This window comes from Myxocyprinus asiaticus, chromosome 28 (genome assembly GCF_019703515.2).
Source record: "Myxocyprinus asiaticus isolate MX2 ecotype Aquarium Trade chromosome 28, UBuf_Myxa_2, whole genome shotgun sequence".
Taxonomy (NCBI): domain Eukaryota; kingdom Metazoa; phylum Chordata; class Actinopteri; order Cypriniformes; family Catostomidae; genus Myxocyprinus; species Myxocyprinus asiaticus.
In genome coordinates this window covers 28,157,308-28,183,642 of record NC_059371.1, presented here as the reverse complement: position 1 = coordinate 28,183,642, position 26,335 = coordinate 28,157,308, and the positions used below count along the sequence as shown (strand labels likewise).

Sequence of the window (26,335 nt, the reverse complement as noted above, 5' to 3'; positions counted from 1 at the left end):
CACGTACCAGCTGGTAACCGTTACACTAACAACATCAAAGTTATGGGTTCAAATCCTAGGGAACATGCATACTGCTAAAATGAATGCCTTAAATGCACTGTAAGTCCCTTTAGATAAAAGCATCTGCCAAATGTGAAAAAGTAAAGTAAACAGATGGCTCCAGTTATTAGTTGAAATACTGTCACGGCCTTGTTTCCATTAGCCCCAACACAAAGCAGTGTGCTAATGTCTCTCTCTGCTGGAGGAAGCTTGTTATTTCACCAGCATGTCTGCAAACCCAAAAAAAAAAAAAAAAAAAAGAGAGAGAGAGAGAACCATATGTGAAAGCACTGTGAAATATTAAAGAGAAAGTTCACCCCCCAATAATTAAAATTCTGTCATCATTTACTCACCCTCATTTCCATCCAAACCTGTATGACTTTCTTTCTTCCATGAAATACAAGAGGAAAACATTTTGATAAATGTTGACACTGCTCTTTTTTTTCTCCATACATTGAAAGTGAATGGTGTCTGACTCAGTCCCCTTACATTCTGCCTGACATCTCCTTTTGTCTTCCATGGAAGAAAAAAAGCCAATACAGTTTTGTAACAACAGCTCTCTCTTTAAACTACTACTACTTTACCAACAATTCAGAAAAATCACACAAAGAAGTGTGATGCATGTGACATTATAATTCTGCTAGCTCAGTAAACTGATTCACCAATATATAGGGTTAGTTGCCCATAAATACCTTGACATATTTAGCAAAATTTGCAGTGTGAATGATATTACATCTATTACACACTGGTATTAAACTGCATTTAATGTGTTTAATGCATATCTTTCATAATCAGTCAGTGTATGTATGTTTTATCTAAAGCTTCTATGGAGCGTCAGACAGACGGGTGCTTCGATCCTGGGGGAAATACAGGCAGCTGTGACACCCTGCAGAGCCCACGGGGCAACAAAGAGACGGGTGCTTTAATGTCTGCTAATCCGGCTTAGCTGCTCAAGGGACGGCCGATCAACTACTCTCCTCAACCTTCCAAATGTATTCACCAGGACCAATGAATAATGCAGCACACAAAAACAGCAGGCATGGGATAACATTCGCTTATTTACCAACGCTTAGAGTGAGGCTTTTAATATGGTAATGAGGGTGATTTTGTGCAGAAGAAACACATGAGTGGGAATTCATTTTAATCTCCATTAAAATTGGCTGACGGTCTGTTTGGGGGGAAGTAAGAGAGAAAAGGATGGAAAAATAAGAGCTTACATATGGCTTGCCACTAGATGGAGCTTGACACTGTATAATATTGGTGAGAATTCTCAGCAGGCTACAACTCACAAAAACCCACAAAAACAGCCAGAAGGTCAAACATTAGATAAAGAAATAGAAAGACTTCCACAGAATGCACAGATTGAACAGGGTGCAGAATAGATTCACAAAGGCTGTTGCAAAACTGAGACTGCCCTGAAGCTTGCCCATCTAAATTTAGCCGCCGACATCTATAATAAGAACAAAGACAATCCTTAATTTGTGTGTTTTCTTTTCTCAAAATCTTCAGCAGAGGCTAAACAAGCTGTGAATTTACAAATGGTAACTGTATGTATAAGGACTAAATAAAAACGTAAGACCTTTTAAGACCAATTTTTCAATAAAACAATGACAAAATCCCATTCAATTATTAAATAATGAGTTTCTAATAGGGAAGCATAGTTTAAACACCACATCAATGTGCTCAATTGAACTGTATGAGTGTAACTGATCCTGTAGCCTGTATATTTTTTAATAATTGATAATTTGAAAATGATATTTGGGTCATTGACAACTGAGGTTGTCTGAGATTATAAAAATTAGAAATCATTTAAAATTGTACTTTAAAGCTGAATTGTGTAATTAATGCACCACTAGTGCAACCAAACGGAATTACAAAAATAAACATTGTTTTCAAACAGCCTTCTGAATACACCCCCGTCTTCCACTGACCAAACAAACAGATAGTCCAGCCCCAAACTCATGCCATTGGTTGAGTCAATGTTGCTGTGTAGGGCTGGACAGACACTGAAAACAAATAGCAGAATTTTTTTAGCACCACAGAGACACAGTGTTTGAGAAAATTAACTTACGAATGGCTTACTTATGGTTGTCTCTGCATTTTGAGCTGGGATAAGAGAAAGTATTTTAGCACTGAAAAAGTTACACACTTCTGCTGTCCAGTTTGTTGAAATATATTTGTGTCCATGGTGTTTTTATTTTTAAAAACATATAGCATTTTCTACAACAAAAAAAAAGAATTACATTAAAAATGTCAAGTGGTGTAACCATCAAGTAAAAGGTATTCAAATACATGTGTGTACACAACATAATCATAAAAAAAAAACAAAAAAAAAACATTAAAAACATTTTATACAAATATCATGAAGTTTTGTGTCAGAAATATCAAAAGGTTTTCTTAGGATTACTCCATTTGATGGAACAAAATATGCCTTTTCATAAAAATATCAAAATATTTTATATATTTAAAAAATCTTAAGGGTCTTAAGGGGTCTTTTCTTTTTTATGATTTTATGATCACATGACAAAAAATGTCTACCTGCATGTTGGTTACACCACCTGACTTTGATTTGGTGGACAAAAGTTTTTCAGATATTAATAATATTTTAATACTAAATTGTTTCAATGCTTATTTTTAAAGAAATAATAACACAATGTTATTCCAATCTACTTGTGCCTACATGTATTTTTTCAAGAATTTCTTGAAAAAAGAATTTCTCTTTTAATGAGACTTATTTTTATGTAGGACAGTTACCCCACATACAGTAGATATTTTTGACTTAGAAAAAATATAAAAATGAATTTGAACTTTGAAAATGATCATCACATTAGTGTATTTAAGTAATTGTTTTGCATAAATTGCATTTTTTATCTTTTTTGAATAACTTAATAGATCCGGACAAAAAAATCAGCATCATGTTATTGACCTATTTACTATCTTGAGATGGTTTATAAAGGTGCATTATCTTAACAATAAATTTACCATGGTAACATTTAGATAGACCATGAAAATGTATGTTTACGTAGACGCAGAGCACCGTGTATCACAAACTCAAATGTTGATTATTGATTCTTGTACACAGCTGTCAGTAAACAAGACGTGCCTTAACAGAAGCATCTCCTGTCTATCTATCCCCAAATTTAAAGATATAATTCCATGTTCCTATCTTTTACATGTTATTTTCATTATAGATACAAACTGTAAATTAAAAACAAAATTGTTGAGGTATTTCTATTTTGTTGTCTATTTTAAGGTTTAAGACATTTTTATACTTCTTAAAGACCAACAGACACCCTGTACCCAAAACTGCAAGCCTTCTTCACAGCTCATGCAGTGTGTTTTCAGTGCACAAGCACAAACTGAAGCTCTCACTGCAATTATCAATGTTTACTGTACGTTATCATGGCTATAATTGGTATTAGCCCAACAATATGAATTATTATGTGGGCAGCAGCGTAGATGAGTGGAGAGAGGCGTTAAGGAATGGCTGGTTGGCCACATGAGCTCATGAATACTGGTTAATACACACTAACACTCACACAAACACAAACACAAACACTTGAGGTTTTTGGGCAAACATGTGTCCCATTAGAATGCAGCCAAAGAGACAAGAGCTGAGTTTGGACTCTGATTCACACATGTGGCTCCCGGAAGGCCGACAAGCAGATCTGCTCTCCAGCTGGAGAACAGACATCTGCTACTGCTGTGACTGTGGTCAGGAATTCACAACAAATCAAATCAAATCAGTGGTTTTGTAATGCTTGTCAGAGTGTGTGTGGGTTGTATTTAATGTACAGATGCCAGCTGTTTAAAAAAAAAAAATTTCCAATGCAATGAAATGTATGTGTTTTAAAGTGTGACTTAAGAGTCCAAATACTTTTTGAGGCCACTGTATGTGTCCTTATCTGAACTTACTGGTGTACTATGGGACTAAAAAGTGTAATAAATTAGGTTTTGTCAGATGGATTATATGCATGGCATATACTTACTGAAAGGATGGGGGTCTGGAATCTCCAATCCCTCCCGTTCGCTCCAAGGGTGGTGGCAGCTCTTTGTGGCTTTCTGTGCACTGAGATCCTCCATCCGAGTGTGTGCTCTCAGCCAACACCAACTACAGCCAAACACACACACACACACACACACACACAAACACACACACACACACACACATACAATGACTCACAAAGGCTTCAGGAAGAAACTCTCCAAACCGACTGCTGGCCCTGCATAATTAAGTGGACTAGCAGAAGGAAGAGAAGAGAGTGCATTTGTTTCAGTGGACAAGAGTGTGAAAAACGTATACGCAAAGTGACTTTCACAAGTTGAAAGCCATAGCCCAAAAATTGGGCCAGTTGATAGCCTTGTTTATTTGCCAATGTCTACATGTTTTAGCACCCAGTTCACTAAAAGAATTATGCAAATCAATTAACACCACAAACACGGCCAAAACATTAGTGCTAAACAAAATTTGCACAGTGCAATTGTGGATCTTGCGGTTCGGTACTTAGCACTAGGTTGTGGATGATGGCGTGACTACGATATCGGTATCGGTGTATATTTTACCGATATGCTCCGATATGAAAACTTTTTTTCAGAATATATAATACAGAAAACAATGCTTTAGAATTGGTGTCATAGCGTAGTTTGTCCAGGAGAGCACGCTCAGGCTCCATTGTTTACAGAGCTGACTCTGAGCTGACGGTGGCTCTGCAGACAGGGCGGAGTTCAGCGGTCTCTTCTCGATAAGTTGCTATCTAGTTTGTTAAATACATACTGGAAAGTTAATAAACAATGACCCCATCATTTTCCCTTTTCAATATTACTAATATTATGTTAACCCTGTCCCTGACAACCATGTCACTCATGTTTATCTTTGCTACTGTTTGCTATGTTAGCCAGCTATAGTTTGTCAGTGCAGTCAGTAATAATTGAAAGGTAAACATCAGAGCATCTTTTTGTAGCTCAGCATCCACAGGTGATGGATTGTGTCTGTTGAGTGTTGATTTCATGCTATATTATTACCTAGTTGGTGAAACACAATGCTGGAAAGTAAAATAAACAACGTCCGTCTTTTACTCTCCGTGACAACGAGCTTATAGCTAACTAGCTAATCATGCAGCTACTTTCATTGTTGTCAGATGAGTGGAAGCTAATGAGTAAACATGTATTCACCAAACTGTTTTGTTCAGGATTCACAGTTTGGTACCCCTTCAACCGAACAATTCCAGTTGTTGCATTTACAAAATGTAATATTTAAAAGTCTGGTTTTCCACCATTGAAAGTTTCCCCTGAACTTGCATAGCAGAATATGGTGTAACACCACTGACGCTGTTTATCTCTTTTCTCGGCAGTAATAATATAGTCAGCATTTGACTGAAACTAAACAGTATTGATGTTTATTTAGCTATTTATTTTATTTTTATTTATTCTTTATTTTAATGGTCAGCATTTGACTGATACTAAACAGTACTGATGTTTATTTAGCTATTTATTTTATTTTTATTTATTCTTTATTTTAATAGTCAGCATTTGACTGATACTAAACATACAGTACTGATGTTTATTTAGCTATTTATTGTATTTTTATTTATTATTTATTTTCTCAGTGTTCATTTCTACAATTTGTTGACAATGTATAATAATAATATCAAATATTCTTTGATAAAAATATTTGTTTAAGAAAGCAGCCTTCTGAGTACCTTTGCATAGTCATATCGGTGCAAAATCGGTGAAAAATCCACATTGAAAAGGTCTGTTTTCATTCCAGCTCAAAAATTAACTATATCGGCCACAATATCGGTAATCGGTGAATTTTCCCTCTCTAAAATCGGTATCGGTCTCAAAAATCCCATATCGGTCGGGCTCTATTTTTAATATTCCGTTTGAAGAATATAGAGCGCAACAGTGACCACCCACTTTTTCAGCCATCTTCATGGTTCCAAAAGTATTTCTCTATTCATTTTTTCCATAGAGATTTCATAAAATCCTTCATCAAAGAGGAGCTATGAACCAAATCAACCAGAGGTGAATCACAGCATTACAAATTTGATTTGAAGCAGAAAAGTAACTGAAAATCAGACAAAAAGAAAGGTACAACACTGTGTACTTAACATCTTTAATGAGGAAATTAACTAGCCTACAATATCATGAAGCATTGCAAATAATGCAATCGAATTAAAAACGAATGAAAAACTATTGATTTAAAGTTGTGGATTATATTCAGATATATACAAATAAGTGTATTGAGTGTATTGAGACCGTTTGGCATGCTTTGTTCACCGCGATTCTCTCATTAATGGATTTTACGCCTCAGGATCATGGATAGTGTAGTTCTTCACTAGAAATTCTGTTTTTAACAAAAAAAACATTTATTTATTTTTTTAAATGAAGATTAAATAAGGCAAACTGATGGTTTCAACGGAAGCATACTTAAGTCTTGTATTACCCTGAAGGGAACCCTGAAGGGATTCATTTTGCGATAACAAGCAGCTGACTTTACATTATCCCGCTTATTACACAGCCAAAGGACATAAAATATTGCTTTGCTTTGAAATTATATAATTATGTGACAAGAAAGAAATTGCTGAACAGCTGTAATCCAACTCAAGTTTGCGACAGAGTTCTGTTGGTGCTTATTTTGTAATTAATGAACGTCTGGCTCATGTGTATCTTTTACAAGACTATGTGCCAAATAAATAAATAAATGCACATGAAACATTGATTTAAGTTGAAATTATTTTATTAGCTTACTTGTAGAGAACGCACAGGGATCCAAGAAGCAGGAAAGATGGCTCACAAATACCCAAATGAGCGGTCTGATCCGTGGACGTGCAGTTCCTGAGCAATATCAGAACGCTAGATGGCACCATTGACCAATCAGAATCAAGTATTCCAGAGAGCTATGTAATAACATCGATTAACCTCGGAGCTCATGGTAGGTCTGTCTTTAAAAGTTTATAAGTTATTGTAAAAAATCAATTAATCTATGGAGGAAAGGAATGGAATTTATACTTTCGGAACCAGACTGTTGTGCTCCATTGTACCATGTAAATAGCACTGAGTTTTGTGAATAAGGTGTATTTTATAATAATTTGCATAGAAGGGAGGTGTGCTAAATAGAATGACAGTGACTTGACTTAAAAATGTTTAGTGTAGTGCTATTTCACCACATTTAGCGCCTGGTTAAACTGGACTGCTACTGGATAATTAATAACATAAATGTTTCTGTGCTGAAATATCATATGCAGAAGTGGCAGAATTGTTTACAGAATTCACCCCTCTTTATATCTCATACACTCTGCTCAATTCGTGTGCAAAATCACATAGTACGGCTCACATCCAGTGCGCTATGCTAAGTAATGTAATGATCAAGTTTTAGTACAGTGAAGGTCTGGCTTTTGGACAGCAGGCAATAAAGTGCTTATTTTAGTACAATGCAGCGCAGCATGTCTGTGCAGCACTCTACAGCTGTGCACTGCTGAGACACGGCTCTCTGCCTCACTGCAGTCCACTAACCTGTTTTTTACACCTCACAACTCTACATGAAACTACCGGTCACGTGGAGCTAAACGCCTGCTTGTATGAGTGCAGACGTGTGTTTAAAGGTGATAAACTGATTTGTTAATTATTATTCCTTGAGTGCCTTGAGTAAATATTTAAACTGTCCTATATATGGCCTTCTATACTTTGTGTACAATGTCCCAAATACAGCGAGAGGTGGAGTAAATTTTGATGAAAGATTACGAAGACCAGAAATTTTTCTTTGGAATAATGTACGCAGATGAATCGTTTACAACTTTTAGTTCATGTTAATTAGCTTTGATGCAGTGTTCATTTTCATACAGGTTTTTGTCATAGTTTTTTTGACAAAAACTAGTTTAGTCTTTTGATGAAAATGTCCTTTAAAATTAGTCAATATTTCGTCATGTCATATTCATACTCTGACTAAAACGGCATGTAATTTTAGACAACTAAATTATGGGCTCTATTTTTGTGGGCGTGCTAGGCGCAACGCACAATGGCTTCTAGAGGTCTTGGTTTATTTTTCAATTATTATTATTATGTTTAAATAGTTACAATAGTTACAATTGTACTATTTATTATATAATTTGTATTAATATTTTTTTCACCTAGAGTGATTTATAAGTCACTGCAGAAGAGGCCGGTGGAAGAAGTTGGACACGGTAAAATGTTTGGATTTTCCGGGAGGTGGTTATATAGGATTTTTTTACCACTTCGTTATTTTGATTTAGAAATATTTTTGGTTTATTTTATTTGTATTTAATTTTTTGCCGTTTCAATAAATTAATTACATTTTTAAAGCAAAATCAACAGGTAGAAGTGAAGTGCGTGAAAAAATTCACAGCCTAACCTCAAAGGCCGATACAATCACTGTTAATACTAGCCATGATTTGTATCACTTGATCAATTTAATTAATAATACTTACGTTCTCTATAATTTAATGGCGCATACATCCTAATCCAGTTGAGAACAACATTTACCATGCGTATAAAAGGAGTGTGTCACTAGAAATAAGCCAGACATTCAACAAGGAAGCAGTTTATGCACAAAAGAACACAAGTCCATATTTCTTCTAATTCATTGCATATAGTCCATTTACACTACCAATTTCTTATAAATGTGCTGTCTTTGTTTATGTCACTGGCGCTTGACAGGGAATGGATTATATAGTAGGACGCAGATAACCGGAGACCCAGCCCATTAGCACTTTGCGTGCGCAACTTAGTCAAACCCACTTGCGCCTAGACTTGCATGAAAATACCAAAATTTCATGGTCACGGCCATTGATTCTGCACATATGACTTATTGCATAGCGCTGCGCTTAAGTGCTAGCGCTCTTAAGATAGGGCCCAATTTCTTTAAGTTGATGGTAATAGGGGCCTGGGTAGCTCAGCGAGTAAAGACGCTGACTACCACCCCAGATCGAATCCAGGGCGTGCTGAGTGACTCCAGCCAGGTCTCCTAAGCAACCAAATTGGCCCAGTTGCTAGGGAGGGTAGAGTCACATGGGGTAACGTGGTCACTATAATGTGGTTCTCACTCTCGGTGGGGCACGTGGATGCCAAAGAGAATAGCGTGAAGCCTCCACACACGCTATGTCTCCGCGGTAACACGCTCAACAAACCACGTGATAAGATGCGCGGATTGACGGTCTCAGACGCGGAGGCAACTGAGATTCCTCCTCCGCCACCCGGATTGAGGTGAGTCACTACACCACCACGAGGACTTAGAGCACATTGGGGATTGGCCACTCCAAATTGGGGAGAAAAGGGGAGAAAAATAAATAAATAAATAAAAAATATAAAACTAAATACGTTGCTAGTAATATGCAAAATGACAAAAACTTGTCACTGTAACAGGCCAAACTTTATTCAAATATTCATGCATTTAGAAAAAATTCATAAACATTTTCTTAATTTAAAAATGTATCAAACATATAAAAGATAGGCTACATACAAAATACTGTACAATGGTCCTTGTTGTGAAAACCTGAGCTGCTGAAGCAATAGCACATAATGAATATACTGAAGTTCAAGCTTCTGTTAATTAGCCTACTGTTTTCATAATTCTTCATGCTTTAGAGACTGTTATTCATTTTCTGTGTTTTGCCAGCTTGGGTTACTGTATTGCGTGTAGTGTTTTTTATGGAAACAGTGTATTCACAACGCAAGTTGCACAACGCAAGTTACGCATATTATGACCAGCGCTTCAATGCTCAAGCATGGAAATCCACAACATACTGGATTATTAGATTAAATAAATCCATATCTAATATCTTTTTCTCTAAACAGATAAATGTTCCATCTTCTGTTAACATCTTGCATTGTTTATATCTTGCAGTGTTCTTTTTTTCGTAATATTTTCGCCAACAGTATGCTTAAATATAATCATTTAATTATCGCCACTATGCGTCTTTTTCGCCTCGTATTCGTTATCGTTGACGAAATCAAAACACCCTTCAATTTTCATCAGTGATTTCGTTGATGAGATTAACACTGCTTTGATGCCATCTAGTATATGCTAGTATACTTCTAAATGATGACCAAATTATGCAGATCAATTTTGCAGATATACGCATTTCAAATTTATAGTCTTGTTCTTCCAAGACAACGGACCAAAAATATTGATGACTCATCTCTCTAGATTGAGAATTCCCTCACCCTAATATCACCTGCCACCGACTAGCAATAGCTTGTAGCAATTCTCTTCAACACAGGAAAGAAAGCTGCCCTCATCAAGCCATTTCATGGGGTCTTTAATGAATTAGTGTTTATACTTAAAGCTTGATATATACTGATGTTTTGCATTGTCACAAGTCTGTCAGAAAGAGAGAGGGGGCACCATGCATTACACTTACCCAGGACACCACTCTGCCGTTGAAGCAGGGCAGCTTAGCATTGTCATCAGAAATTTCTTCTTTGACAACTCTGCAGGAAAAACACAATTGTCATTAGGGACTCTATGAGAGATCAGCACCCAGGAAACCGCACCAGTGTTCTCATCCATTTGCAAAAGCTAAGGCATACTGAAAGCATGTCACGCTCAAACTGTGGAATTTTCCACTTAGCTCTCAAATGCTGGCCGTTCATGATGAGAATGTTCAATGCCCCTGTTGACCGACCTTATTGAAAACTACAACCCGGTTCAACCCGGCCTCATCAGTACCTCATGTACATTCTAGACTTCCTACTTAAACTGCAATAGCTGGATGTTTTTAGTGTATAAACAAGATAAACGCACATCTAATATTTCTCTCGCTGTGTGTTATGTGAGCGAGGGTCTGTCCACATACAATGGCCCCAAAAAGATTTGGAATACTTTAGTCACACTTGCAAATGTCTGAATTTGAATGCATTACATAATAAAATACCAAATCAAGGGGCATCTGCAAACTAATGATTTTTGGAATTACTATCAACCAAATGTTGTTAAGGTGATCTTTAATGGATGTATGAATATGTTGTGGTCAGAATATGTTAATATTTCATTAGTGTTTAACAAAATATAACAATCTTATTAACTTTATTAACAATAATCTATAGTTTTTTCATTTGAAATAATCTTTCTTAAAATGTTTCTTGCTATATTTCTTTAAAATAAATGCCACTGGTTTGAAATTTTGTTCTGTAATGTAATGTAAATGTAATGGCCAAATGTATTGGCATTTATACAAGTGCAGCTTGTGTCCAAATACTTTCCGAGGCCACTGTATATATTCAAGTGAGTGCACATTTGCATGTGTGAAAGGCTCAGCAAGGGTGTCAGGGTACAGAAGGTTATTAATATAAGTGAGTGTGTTAGCAGCTAACTCTCAGTGTGTCCATCCCAGGCTGTAAATTCCCTACAGAAATACCATACATTTACCCTTTAACCCTTTAAGACATGGTTCAGCAGTCACACACCTGCTGGCCTCCAGTCACAGTGCATAGGCCTTGCCCATACACACACACACACACACACACACACACACACACAAAAACCACATGAAACTTTTATATTAATAAGAGGAAAAAGCCCTATTTGCATCATGATTAAACAGAATTCCTAGGGATGCACAATATGTCAATGAGCATAATGGTGTCGGTTTTATTAGGCTGATATATTTCAGGGTTTTTTCCCCCTAATTTATCTCTGCTTTATCACACCTACAGTACGTCTTTGTAGTAGCTTTTACTTTTCTAGCCAGTTTTGGAACTTTGCATTGTAGCATGTCTCATGTTACTTATAACATAATTTCTTATGTCTCCATAGGATGAATTAATTGTGTTGTAGAACTCAATTGTTGGATAGTTGATAAATGACATGGAATTTAAATATTTTTTTATTTAACATCAAAATTTTGTTTTATATGTATACAACTTTTATGTATAAGGGAAAGTGTTTTTTTAGGTGCTGTAACTGGTAACGGTTTCACCTTTTTATCACCTTTTTGCAATTCACTTAAATAGTCCTTCAAAACAGATTTTTGTTTTTTTACAAATATTTTGTCTCTCAGTTAATATGGCCATAAAATCTGTATAATTATTACACAAGAATTAGATAAAAGTTATTTAAAGATTCACTCTGTAAAATTTGTGTTTGCAGTTAATCATGATGAATTTATTCGGCAAGTAAAGCATCCAATTTCAAGGGATTATTTAGATAAACTGAGCAATATTCGACCGGTCATATGATCTAAGCATGACAGTGTTCATTAATGTGCACCTAGCAACATATGTACGTTGTACAATAAAGCAGCTCTAAGACTAATATGAAAGCATTGAAAAAAGTGGTAACTTATGTTACCAAAATATTTTTAACATGTCTGAATCAACTGTTCTACATTACACCAACAAAACTAATTCCAGTTTTCAATTAGAAATAGCTCCTTAAGGTAACAACTGCAGAATACCACTTTCTACAGTCATAGTCAAATCATTTTACACATATTTTTTAAACTATTATACTATTACTATTTCTTTATGTTTAAAAGTTGAAAAAAATAAAATAAAAAATACAGAGTGCACCATTCAGGTAGGTATAGCACGTGTAACACTGTTTGATATGTTGTCAACAAACCATCAAATCAATTATCGACCATAATATAAAAATGTTACATCTGTATCAGCCAAAACTTCTGTATCAGTGCATCCCTGAAAATGATGGTGTTTTACAGACCTGCAAAACTACAGCAAGGCAGAAAAAGTGTTGACAGAGTGTCATGTCTTGAGAAATTCCAGCAGCCTGCTGTAATTACAGCATTTTCCTCTCCACTCCTCCTGAACTTCCAGGTCACCTCACCCACACGGCTGTGAGACTGAGGAGGTGAGTGGAGAGTGGCTGAAGGATGATGATAACACAGTCTTGTGGAAAGAGCTACAAAACAAGCAGAGTTTCTGCAGGCTGCTTGAGAGCCCTGAGCCAAGCACAGGAAACTGGGGTGTAACTCTATAGTCATTGGTAGGAAGTGTTTGTGTCCTCTCAAGGGCTCTCTACAATGTAAAGCAACATGTAGTGAGGATCGTGGGGGTAACCATAAGGAAGTGTGGTTTATCCAAACATACAAAAGTAACGCCTTTGGGTAAGAACACTGTTCTTCTGGGTATTAATATGTTTTAACCATAATTTGTACTGTGGCAATACAATCTTCAGTGTCAGTGTAAGAGTGAAACAAAAACTACATTTTTCAATTCAGTCTAGATGTTTGCCCCTTCACAGCTCGCCATCATGATGCTAGAGCATTGTGAGTGCTTTGTTCATGTTCCTTTGCAATTACCAGGGTGTTCTAGGTGGTTGATGACTGGCCCAAAGTCAGAACTGGAGTACAAATCTGCTCTTATGGGTAATAACATAGGCTCAACTACAAGCTACCCTAAATAAGTAATACAGTTTTCAGAATGAATAACAGAAAGCAAGGTCCCACTTTATATTATGTATCTTTAACAACTATGTACTAACATTAAAATACATGAAATACAATGTATTTATTGTGTAACTACAAACTGTCCTGCAAAATTCTCACAAGATTTACATTTGCTATGGGCAGGGGCGCATTAACGCACAGGCTTATACAGGCTGAAGCGCAGGGGACTACAACTCCCATGGAGCCCAGCTCGCGGCTATGGGGCCCATTTTCTCCTATCCATGTTCGCGGGAGGAGTGCGTTTAAACGCTTTCAGCGGGAGACAACAGTTGTTGACATGTCAACAGTGTGCAACCATTAAAGGTGTCCGTGTAGTGCTTGTTCAATGCACAGCAGTTCCACCGGCGGACAGCACAGAACTTATGTGACCCATTCTACTGAGAACATTCTAGTATATACTGTATCTCTATATGGAGAAAGTCAAACCTCTCAAACTGATAGGCAGCCCCTACATTATCAACAGCACTGACGAGGTAAAGAGGAGGCAAATACACATCATCAGTTTTTAAAATAAACATCATCATTCTTACCAAAAGGTTTTTTTATTTTTTTTATTTTTTTATTGCACTAACTGGTAATTTGTACATATTCATATTCATGTTAAATCTCTTAGGGTGAAACAATAAGACTGTGAAAATTGTAGATAAAGGTTTCTAAATGTGTGGGGTTTTTTTTAGAAAAGACTATCAACATTAACCTCACTACAGTAATGTGGAGCCATCCACAGTATTACCTGTGTTGGCCTTATCATTACAAATGCCACAGTTAAATAATGCTAGAACAATGGTAAATTTAATGAAGGGGTTAAAACTTCTATGAATTATGGAAAAACATTTGACCTGTTCTAACTTAGTCTTGTTCTAACTGGTTGTGTTTGCCTTCAGATATCCTAAAGGTGACTTAAATCATTAGGCCTGTGTCCTGCTAAACTAATATAATTCTCTTTAAAATTTTAAAAATTTACAAATGCATGCAGTTACGGTCTCCAGTTACCTTTATCAATTTTGGCTAGTGAAAATGCTGATTGGCTAGTGACCGTGGAAACTTCTAGCCACAGTGGCCGGTGAGCCAAAAAGTTTATTTCAAACCTTGCTTGTGACGTATTGAATCATAATATAGTATGTGTCACTGTGTGTTTCTTATCGTAAAGAAAATGGGCAATACGCAGCTTTATTAAGAAGAGAGTTTGATTTTTGTAAGTTAAAGATGGATTGAAGTGAACAAAAAGGTAGAGGGTAGTCTTCGCCCCATTATACACTGCAACAAAATACTTTTTTTGTCTGTTTTTGGCTTGTTTTCCAATATAAATACCTAAAACTCTTTTAAAACAACCTATATTTACTTTAGGAGCTATACTGCTGAAGAAAAAATTGTTATCTGAGAATGTTGAATATAATATTGAAAATTCAAATATTTAAACATATCAAAAAATCCTTAAAACAAGATACATTTACCTGAGAAGCAACGTAAGATATTTAAACAAGCTTTCAGAGAATATATCTTGAATATAATATATTTTGTCTTTACTGCATTCGCAGAAGTAGATCCAAGTTTGGATCCTGGCGGCCAAAAGTTTGGAATAATGTACAGATTTTGCTGTTTTGGAAGGAAATTTGTACTTTTATTCACCAAAGTGGCATTCAACTGATCACAACGTATAGTCGGGACATTACTGATGTAAAAAACTGCACCATCACTATTTGAAAAAAGTCATTTTTGATCAAATCTAGACAGACCCCATTTCCAGAAGCCATCACTCCAACACCTTATCCTTGAGTAATCATGCTAAATTGCTAACTGGCACTAGAAAATCACTTGCCATTATATCAAACACTGCTGAAAGCTATTTGGTTCATTAAATGAAGCTTAACATTGTCTTTGTGTTTGTTTTTGAGTTGCCAGAGTATGCAATAGACTGGCATGTCTTAAGGTCAATATTAGGTCAAAAATGGCAAAAAAATAAACTGCTTTCTCTAGAAACTCATCAGTCAATCATTGTTTTGAGGAATGAAGGCTATACAATGCTTAAAATTGTCAAACTGTGAAGATTTCATTCAAAGGTATACACTACAGTCTTCAAAGACAAAGGACAACTGGCTCTAACAAGGACAGAAAGAGATGTGGAAGACCAGATGTACAACTAAACAAGAGGATAAGTACATCAGAGACTCTAGTTTGAGAAATAGACGCCTCACATGTCCTCAGCTGACAGCTTCATTGAATTCTACCCGCTCAACACCAGTTTCATGTACAACAGTAAAGAGAAGTCTCAGGGGTGCAGGCCTTATGGGAAGAATTGCAAAGAAAAAGCCACTTTTGAAACAGAAAAACAAAAAGAAAAGGTTAGAGTGGGCAAAGAAACACAGACAACAGATAATTGGAAAAGAGTGTTATGGATCTTAACCCCATTGAGCTTTTGTGGGATCAGCTAGACTGTAAGGTGTGTGAGAAGTGCCCGACAAGACAGCCACATCTATGGCAAGTGCTACAGGAAGCGTGGGGTGAAATGTCACCTGAGTATCTGGACAAACTGACAGCTAGAATGCCAAGGATCTGCAAAGCTGTCATTGCTGCACGTGGAGGATTTTTTGATGAGAACTCTTTGAAGTAGTTTAAGAAGTTCTGAAAAAAAAAATGTTCACGTTATTAATGTCCTGACTATACATTGTGATCAGTTAAATGCCACTTTGGTAAATAAAAGTACCAATTTCTTTCCATAAGAGCAAAATCTGTACATTATTCCAAACTTTTGGCCACCAGTGTACAAAATACACTTATATTCAAGATACATTCTCTGAAAGTAATTCTTAATATATTATATGTTGCTTCTAAAGTAACTGTATCTCGTAGTTGATTCACAAAAGTTTTAAATAGAAAACAAGACAAAAACACTTGATAACAATTGGATTTTTTGCAGTGATTTTTTTTTACTGAATTAAACTTAATAAAAAAAAAATTTTCCTTTAAGTGAATGTCATTTAGAGGTATTTTTAAAAGATGATTTTGTCCTCTTTATTGTTAGTAAGCACGTTTAATACAACCTTTTAACTCAGGGCACAAGCTGAATAGTCGGTTTAGAGCTAATGATTAATCGTAGCAATAATCGCCCGAATAGTCGAATAATCGTTCTAATAATCGTTAGATTAGTCGATTATCAAAACAATCATTAGTTGCAGCCCTAGCAGGCACTTTAAATTTAAGTGCAATGCAAAAACATTATGTACATAATAAGTACAGTACATAGTAATTAAAGACACCTAATACAAAGTAGGTCCAAAAGCAACCATAACCAAAGACGGACCACTTCTATTAAAATAAATGGGAGAAATTGGAACGCACAATATGGCAGATGTAGAAAAGTAAGTAACACCTTACAGGAAAAAGAGCCAATCACCTTTTAGATACAGACCTTGCCTGTCAGTCAACTCGAAAAACAAGCATGTGCATTAACTGAAACATCCTGAAAAATAGCGTTTTATTGCATGATCTTAACTAAAGAATCACAATTTATGATACCATTCTCGTCATATTTAACTTCTGATTTGAATTTTGTTCTTTGATCATAATCTTGACCAACTGTTTTGGAGATTTCAATCTTACCCATTCAGGTAGATGGGAGCTCTACTTTTTGCCGCTTGTACAGAAAACAGCCCCGGAGGGTTCCAAAGATGGCTACCGAGTGCAGTGACTTGCCTTAAAAGGATTTAGACTTTGCTAAAACTAAATTTTACATTTTCTCCTAGTGCAAAACTTGCCACCACAATGCTAGTTTGTTGTGGGTGGTTGCCAGGGCAATACTCTGTGGTTGCTAAGGTGTTATGGGTGGTTTTATGCATGTTGCTATGCAGCTGCTATGGTGTTTTGGGTGGATGCACGAGCATTGTTAGGTGGTTGCATGATTTGAGAAGTAAAAATCAGCCCTCTTTCAGAAGTCTGTGGAGCTTTTTTGACCAGCAACGACATGATCATGTTATTACTTATCTAGTTCAGGGATGTCCACTGATATAGGACCGTTCCAGCTGTAAGCTTCAGCCAGATCAGATACAGGCCATCTCAGCCTATTCCTACAGTATAACAAATAATCAGGGCCGAGACGCAACAGGCCAAGCCAGCCTGATTAATGCCTGATAATCAGTCAGTCAATGAGACCAGGTGGTGAGAACCCACTTTGAAACTGTAAATAAATACAGCTCTATCTGGAGATTATCCTCTTATACAAGCTGTGAAAGGGATAGTTCACCATACAATTAAAATTCTGTAATTATTCGCTCACCCTCATTTCATCCCAAACGACTTTCATTCTTAAATGGAACACAAAAGAAATATAAATCCTGGCCACTTTTTTACTTATAATCTCAAATAAGCACCATAAAAGTATAATTAAAATGATTTGTATGAAGCATGTTATAAAGTCTTTTGAAGCTATTCGAAAGCTAGAAATTTAAGCTGCTATTCAGTGAAAATCTGCGTGTTTATGACAGGCAGAAGTAGCATGTCATAATGAACAATTCGTTTGTCATATTTTATCTATGACCCCATTTACACCTGGTATTAAGATGAGTCTCGGGTGATCCGATCACATGTGATCAGGTGAGACACATTACTTTCACCTGTTCACTTAAATGCATCTCCTGTGACCAACTGTGATCAGATCTGGAGGGGAGGGACTCTGTTTCATGACGACATACATCAATCACTATGTCAGAGTGTTACTGCATGACATTAAAGTGAAACAAAGTCAGAAACACTGCGCTATTTCTCCCAGATGCATCTTAAATTTAATCTAAGCACAAAAGCAACAATTTGAGCAGAATTGTCCTTTATTTTAGTGGATTACCTGTATTTACCAGAGCTGCAGATGTTTGTGGTTCTCATAAGTGTCCGTGCATACTGATTTCAGACACACTGAAGAAGATCCGTGAAGTTCTCATGCTTGTGTATATATCCGTTTTTCAAATTTTCCAATCGGACGGTTATTTCCTTTTAAAGCAGCTCGTAACAGGCAAAGCTTAAACTCTTGTTTTAGCACAGCAGTTGATTGACAGGTGAGGGTGGTGCTTCACTGCTGCCGGGACACATACAGGACGGATTAGCGTTTAGCTCAAATGTGATGTGGTTACATGCGTTTTTGACCATATTCGTATGTGTTTTTTGTGATCCGATCACAAAACGTTTTAGACCCCGTATAGATCTGTATTTAGCGCAGACCACGTGATCCGATCACCCAAAACACATCTCAGTTCCAGGTGTACGGAGTCTATGAATCGATTGATCCAGTTTTTGTTCACAAATTGGAATGATCCGTTTGTCGCATTCAACTCACAGATCCAACAGCTTAACAGCTCGATGGAGAGTTAGAATAGCAGGTTAAATAAATTAATCTTTTCCTCATACAAAACTTTAGTAAGACTTTAGTCGAACAGACCACTTTATTGGTACTTTATTGGTGCTTTTCTGTCTTTTTTTTAGTTTTTAAAGCATCAGTCTTCATGTGTTTGCAGTGATACTGAAAACTACCAGTCACCTTCAAAATTTCTCCTTTTGTGTTCTACAGAACAGAGTAAGTCATACAGGTTTGGAATGACATAAGGGTGAGTAAGTGATGACAACCTTTTCATTTTTTTGTGTAAACTTTCCCTTCAAGAGCACAGTGCTACCATATATTTTCCAGTCAAATGCAACCCCAACACTCTCCCCAACACATGTGACAGAAGTGCTTTAAAAACAAAACACTTCTGAAATCTTTCTGTGAAGTCCATGGGGCCTGATAAAAAAATAGATCAACCTGACCTGACATCACTGAGAAATCCATTATTGAGTGAGTAACCATTAGTTAAAACACAAGTGCTCTGGATACAGCATGTTCTTCGGTACTCGAAAGCAAGTGAAATACATCTGGAGCCATTAATCCATCTTCATTCATATGCTCTACTGATATCATATTAAATGCATCAGATTCATTTTGGATTATGTTGTCCAACAATCTTACACAGCAGCAGGAGTGCAATGGAGGTTACTAACTGACAAACACTGCCCCTCGAGAGATTGTGTTTGGGTGACTGAAGCTGCAATCTATCTAGTGGGTTTAGAGGAGTATTAGCAGAGTGTGGTGGATAATATCAGAAGATATTATCAGAAGCAGTAGAATGTTGTTTATTATGATGAAGGACACATACATAGTGGGGCTCTATGGCAGTAATAGTGGGACTGGAAATGTTTATGCTGGTAGTTATGTAGTAGGGTAGTTATGAGGTGATAATAAGGGGTGTCTCTCCACTCCAGCCCAAAGTTCATAGGTTCATCTCATTGCTGAATTATAACTGGCTGTGTTCCTATATCTCACATTACAGAAGCCTAATGACCATTTAATACAGTCTCCAGTGAGGCACTTGTCAAGAAATCAGCATAAAACATATGGATGAACTATTCTCATCATTTCATACCACTGCAAACCCGAGCAATCTGAACAACAACAATCTGAAGAAAGCTCTACAGAAAACTCATGTAACATATTTCCGCAGAATTGGAACACGTCATTTAAGTTCTACACATCTCCCGCCACTTTAAGCGCTTGTTTTTTCATTATTCTGGCAAATGCGATCATGTTTTCAGCTAGCAATAAAAGTGTAATACTGTGAACTATGCTTTTACCATGTTTTATTACACAAATATCTGGAATACTTGATTCTGATTGGTCAATCGTGGTATTCTGCAGTCATATTTTTTTTTTTTTTAATGGCCGCTAAACTGTATATTTAACCGTTGTCCCTGGCAACAAGTCTCTTACAGTCTCAAAGCACTCTCTTCTCACAAAATAATTTTTTGGCTCAAATGAATACCTTACGTCCATGTATTTACTTATTTGATAAGTAGCCATACTAAGTAACAAAGTTCAGTCATAGTTTTGTAACCATTCACAGAACACTTGAAATATTGCTTTCATTTCATAATTTCAACATTTTATCGAGCCTTAAGGCATCCTGTAAGTAGCTCCAAACTGATCCTTAACATTTCGCCAAAACAGTACCTAATAAACCTAATAATAAACCATAGCAGTGTTTATTAGCATACTTTGAAGGCGAGACATTGTGCTTGTTCATGCAATCTGCTTCAGGATCAGCAGGTTCAACTGTGCACTCAGCACTGTTAGTAAACTATCCTAAGGTAACAGGAAAAGCAAGTTTTGTTTGGAAGGTTGTGCTTGAAGTGTTGTGGTGCATAAGTGTTTGGCCTCTGATGTTTAAAAAGGTCTGATGAAAGTGATGGATCAATGGATCGCACCAGAAAATGCAACACTTCAGCTATGGTAAAAGAGATTAGAGAGGCCTTCAAATTGAAATAGTGACAAATACCCACACTTCCTACCGCACTAAATCAAATCTATTCAAAATACATAATTAAACACCTTTGATTGACTGTTTGTGGGTGTCTCTTGAACCAAATGTAACAGTTATCTTAGTACATAAATTAGTGATTAACAGACACACTGACCTATGAGCTGAGTTTATATTGGGAAGGCTAGGCTAAACACATCAATGCATCCAAGACTTACTGTAGTTACAATCAGATACTACAGCAAAACAATATCCCTTTAAATCATCTGGGAATGTTGCAATGTTTTGTATGGGGTACAATTAAAAACATGGACCTAGGCAGACTGAAAAAGCAATCTACATCTTTAGTCAGTTCAAATGACTGATTGATAATCCAGAACATTGTTTATTTCATCACATGGGAGGTCTTCAAATTGTTTCAGAGAGTTCCATCTCCCATCAGACATTTTTGCATTGGCTCCTGCGTGTTAACCTTCACTTGTGGCATGAGCAGAAGCATACTGCATCAGCAGCGTGCGAGACCTGGGTTCGGATACTGCGTTGAAACCAGGAAATAATCGCGTTCGCATAATTAGTGACAAGTGCATTTTTACTCCACTGATGGTTAGGTTTAGGTGTGGGAATTGGGTTGTGGGTACAGTTTATAAAACATAAGTCGCTTTTCCACCATCAGGCCGAACAGTTCTGAGTACTGTACAGGACAGTTACAGTAGCAATTCCACTGGAGCACGGTTTGGCACGTCATGATTATAAACAATTCTTGGAATTCTTGGCACGGTTAGCTAACCATACTCAACCGTGCTGGTAGAATGGCTTTAGTACATAAAGAATTGACTTTAGTGTACCTTTATGATTTTATTATGATGGTTTAACTAGTATTGTAGACTACATTTATTTTTCAACACCTTTTTCGTCAGGGAAGTATTACTAGCTCATTTAAACTCAAAATACATCAATATATTCTCATATATTTTTTTCATATAATACTTACAGTATATAATATTTTGTCAACAAATATCCTTTATAGGTAGTCTGGGAACTTTTATCTTTCTGCATGTTGGCATGGAACGGTACGGTTTTTTGATGAGAACTGTTCTGCCCGATGGTGGAAAAGCAGCTATACATTCCTCTTCACTGTGTTGCAGCCTGTACAGCTGAAAACTACTCCCTTCACAATTTCACAGTTTTTGGCACCCCTCTGTGGACATAACACCCAGAAAATGGAGCTCACACATGTCCATAAGCCAAACAACAGGATTTGGCCACTGGGGGCAGTGTTTCATATTTCGGTGAGCGCAGACTGATTTTAGCTAAAGAAAAGTCAACCTACTGCTTCTGATTTCACTGTGAGATCAGACTGTTTATTTACCCTTATAACGAGGCATTATTGTACAAGAGGCAATCATAATAAAATAAAAAAAACACTACTTGCTATTTTAATTAATAATAATAACACATAATATGTCATTATATTATAATATGACACTGTGACATAATTGTTACCATTTAAGATAATAATTTCTAATAGAATAAGTCTTTATTTTACTGTAAGAGAGCTTAAATTTTGTTAGAATATTGACCATTTTGTTACACTGACAAACAACAGAAAGCACTAGTTGAGTTTTGTAGATATTTCAACATGAACAATGTTTCATAATAACAAAATAACAGTTCACTAAAAGGACAGCTGTTTATTTTACGTTTTCTGAAATCCTGTTTGGGAATATTTGGCAATGAATTCATTCTTGTTGGTTGACACTGACAAATTGGAAAGTGACAGTTCTGCTTGACAGCTGCAGCCTGGTTCACAGTCTCTCACAGTTCCCCTCCACTAATCTCAGTCGTTATTTTGAGATTATTACAGGTGTTTTTTAAGTGACAGAAAAGGACTTCTGCCATAATAATGAGTTTAATGAAGTTTGTAGTCTTAACATACAGTGTTAGGGCCTCTAATATCACTTTTCCATCAACACGGTTCGGGGGTGGGTTCCTGGGCCAGTACGAATTCTTGAAATGTTCTGCACGTTCCACCACAGAAAAGGCCATTCCGGGGCCGAAAACCTGGTTTGACACCAACCCCAAAAGCTTGCTGGTCTCCACGCAGGAACTAATTACGTCAGGGGGCAGAGGGCGGGATAATGTTTCGTCAACAAATGTTTCACAAAAAACAAAAGTACGTAGCTACCGTCTGCAGCAGCGTGTACTTCTTCACTCTATAAAAACAATAAAAAAACTCACAAAATTATCAGACATTAAAAGCGTTCAGGTAACGCGGACCAAACGAGCATTCTACTTGCGATATGGTCTTTATGGAGATCCGAGATAAACTAGAGAGATCACTAAGAGGAAAAAAATAGTCTACGAGAAGCATTAAGTTATGCATGCCGACTGACCAAATAATAAACAAATTGAAAAACACTTAAGGGAGTGCAGGGACCATAAGAATGACCTAAACAAAAGCAACAGTGGACAGAACAACAATGTTTTGGACTCGGACACCGACCAGCCTACTATCTAACTGGGACATGAAATTCAGCCAGTCACGCTCGAGATAAACACCGAATCACAGGTGTCTTCTGCAGCTGATCTCAGTAAGTTATTGTATTTGTCAACTTTGTTAGCTTTCCTTACACTGTTGTCCTCTTATTTTGTGCATTGTTTTGTTCAGTAAGGGCATTTTTGACCAGCTACTCTAACTTCGGAAGATCGCGGCTATCTGTCAGGTAAACTTACAGATTCTCAATCAAGTTGTAAACTTAATATTATATGCTATAGCAAAACTCTAAATACAACCATCTGCTACACCAATGTTAATAATGATTCCACTGTTACAGTTTACAGAATTTAGCAAGTTAAGCCATAGTTCCTACAAAATAATGTAATTACATTACCTGTTGTCTATATCGTAGATGTCATCTCTGACAATCTTGTTAAGCAATGTAATAATGTTGGATTGCATTAATCCGTATATTTAAATATGTCCTCAAAAACAAGAGTAAAAGCTGTACACAAACACTGTTGTGATGTGCCATGTATGTTTATGGGCAGGTAAAGTAGCCGCGTTACCCATTACGTCACTGTTTGGTTCTGAAGTCAGTGGAAATGCGCAGCCGGCTTACGAAAGGCTCCAGATTGCCCTGGCCGTGAACCAGTGGAGCACAGGCTCGGCACGCAAACCATTGCCATTTCGGTGGAAAGGGCTATAAATCTTAATTGGATTTAGAGGCTAGGGTTGATGTTTGTTTGCGAAATTCAATTCTATGCCACCTTTGACCTGGTCAGTACTGGTCAGTGTATCAGAAGACAACTGTCTAAGTGCCTATTGAACTAATTCTGTGCAAACTGTTTTATTCTGTCCCTTTGAACATATAGTGGCAAGAGGGACTTTTAATTAACTTAAAGGAAGTTCACAAAAAAATAAGTCATCATTTACTAACCTCATTGTCTTAAAAAAAACATTGGACTTTCTTTCTTCCATAAAGTACAAAAGCAGTTATTTATAGCAGAAAGTCCAAGCTGCTCTTTTCCATACAATGAAAATGAATGGTGACTACAACTGTCAATTAAAAAGTTAAGATTTTAATTGAATAACTAGGTAATTTTTAAACTTTTTCTCAAACAAACAAAGCTTTACAATATAGTGCATGATTTATACAGACTCCCTTTGTTTTGCTTTATGGGTTTTTTTATTTTTTTATTATTATTTTATTTTTGTCCTTTTTGGAGCTTGACAGCACCTGGTCACAATCTACTTTCATTGTATGGAAAAGAGCTTACCAGACATTCTGCTAAATATCTCCTTTTGTGTTCCACACAGAAAAGAAAGTCATATATGTTTGGAACCATGATGAGTAAATGATTATAGAATTTCCATTTTTGGGTGAAATATCCCATTAATTCTCCTCTTAGGGTGACTGGGAGTGCTGTAGACTACTATTAAATTCATGTTCACTTTGTTATGTAATGTTTTATTTTCTGTCATTATGACAGTTACAGCCTCTGAATGCTTAAAACCTGAGGGAAACCAGAGCACATGTCAGTGTCAAATGCAGTTACAACACACGACACTGTATTAGGAACAACCATGATATACTTGCACCATATGGACAACTTGCAGTGCGCGACTGGAGTTGACAAAATTAGCTCTGTTGCAGTGCATGAGCTGCTGGTGGGTTCTGAATCGAGCACGTACGCACCCGCGCTGGCACGCGCACATTAGAACACGGGTTCAAAGCAGGTGCCAGCGACTATATAACAATGTAGCAACGTCACAATGAACAATCAAACGATCGGAGCGCGTTCCAGGTTTGACAGCGTTTATAAAGCGTATGACTGCCATAACGCCCAGTCGACAATGGGTGTGATCGGTCTTTTTTTTTTTTTCTTTTCTTTTTTTAATAATAACACAGACTGTAAAACGAACAAATCATAATTCTCTATACTTACCCGAAATCCTGATCCATAGATTTGAAAAAGAATTTATAACTACTGACCGGGCGATTGTTGAGGACATTTTTAAAATCCGCCAACGTGACTTTTTCCGGAGAAACGGTCAGTTTCACTAAATACGGTGTTTCTTCTTCGTCGATATGGTATATTATTTTGGTCTCCGCCATGAGAAGGCTTATATGGGTAGGACAATCATTGACAGAAGAAGGAGCAATATATCTATAGACTAGAACTCGTCAAGTGACATATAGGCTCTATAAGGCGACATTGCTGGTTACCGGCTTCACGTAGGAAAACAAAACATCTGCTCTTGGTCGAGTAAGCGGTTCCAGACATAATCGAAGCTTGCGCGTCTATATCACGGCGTCAACGTTTCTCTGATCGCCAGTAAAACAGGAAGGGACGGTTCACATCCCTATGAGCTGGAGTTCATGAGATTTTTTTCCATTCCAGTTTTCTCGGAGAGACAGGCTTCCCTCTAGCGGTAGTCTGAGTCTGCAACAGTCACTCGCTGGAGCGCTACATAGAATCTCTACCTCATGATGGGTCTTTTCTTCTTTTCTTTTTTTCTTTTCTTTTCTTCTGTATATCTCTCTCTCTCTCTCTCTCTCTCTCTCTCTCTCTCTCTCTCTCTCTCTCTCTGTAATGGTAATATAAATTAATTAACTAAAATATAATATTTAATAAATGTTTCTTCTTTCATTCATTCATTCATTCATTCATTCACTCTTCTTTCTTTCTTTCTTTCTTTCTTTCTTTCTTTTAATAGGCAATAATAACACTGATAACTGTAAAAGTAAAATAAGGTTCCAGTAATGTTAATTCATAATAATAATAACAATATAAAATAAAATAATTAACTAGAATATAAGATTTATTAAAAATAATATTCTTACTTTTAATTGGCAATAATAACAGTAATAACTATAAAAGTAAAAGAAGATGAAAATAATGGTAATATAAAATAATAATAACAAAATAAAATATTTAATTAAAATATAAGATTTAATCAAAAAAGGTTTCATTCCTTTATTCACTCATTCATTTATTTATTTCTCTCTTTCTTTCTGTAGCCTACGTCCACCTGTT

The 26,335-nt window shown here is 36.5% G+C and overlaps 1 protein-coding gene across 1 annotated transcript in view; it reads right to left on the bottom strand.

Moving 5' to 3' along the window:
* LOC127419508 (segment polarity protein dishevelled homolog DVL-1-like) overlaps nucleotides 1–25,779 on the bottom strand; it is a 55,219-nt gene extending 29,440 nt beyond the window's left edge. Inside the window, exons 1-3 of the mRNA XM_051660959.1 lie at nucleotides 25,244–25,779; nucleotides 10,419–10,488; nucleotides 4,029–4,150 (exon numbers count right to left, since the gene is read on the bottom strand). Of these exons, the coding sequence (XP_051516919.1) occupies nucleotides 4,029–4,150; nucleotides 10,419–10,488; nucleotides 25,244–25,413 (362 nt within the window). The 5' untranslated portion in view covers nucleotides 25,414–25,779. The remainder of the gene's footprint in view (nucleotides 1–4,028; nucleotides 4,151–10,418; nucleotides 10,489–25,243) is intronic.
* Nucleotides 25,780–26,335: the final 556 nt, after the last annotated feature.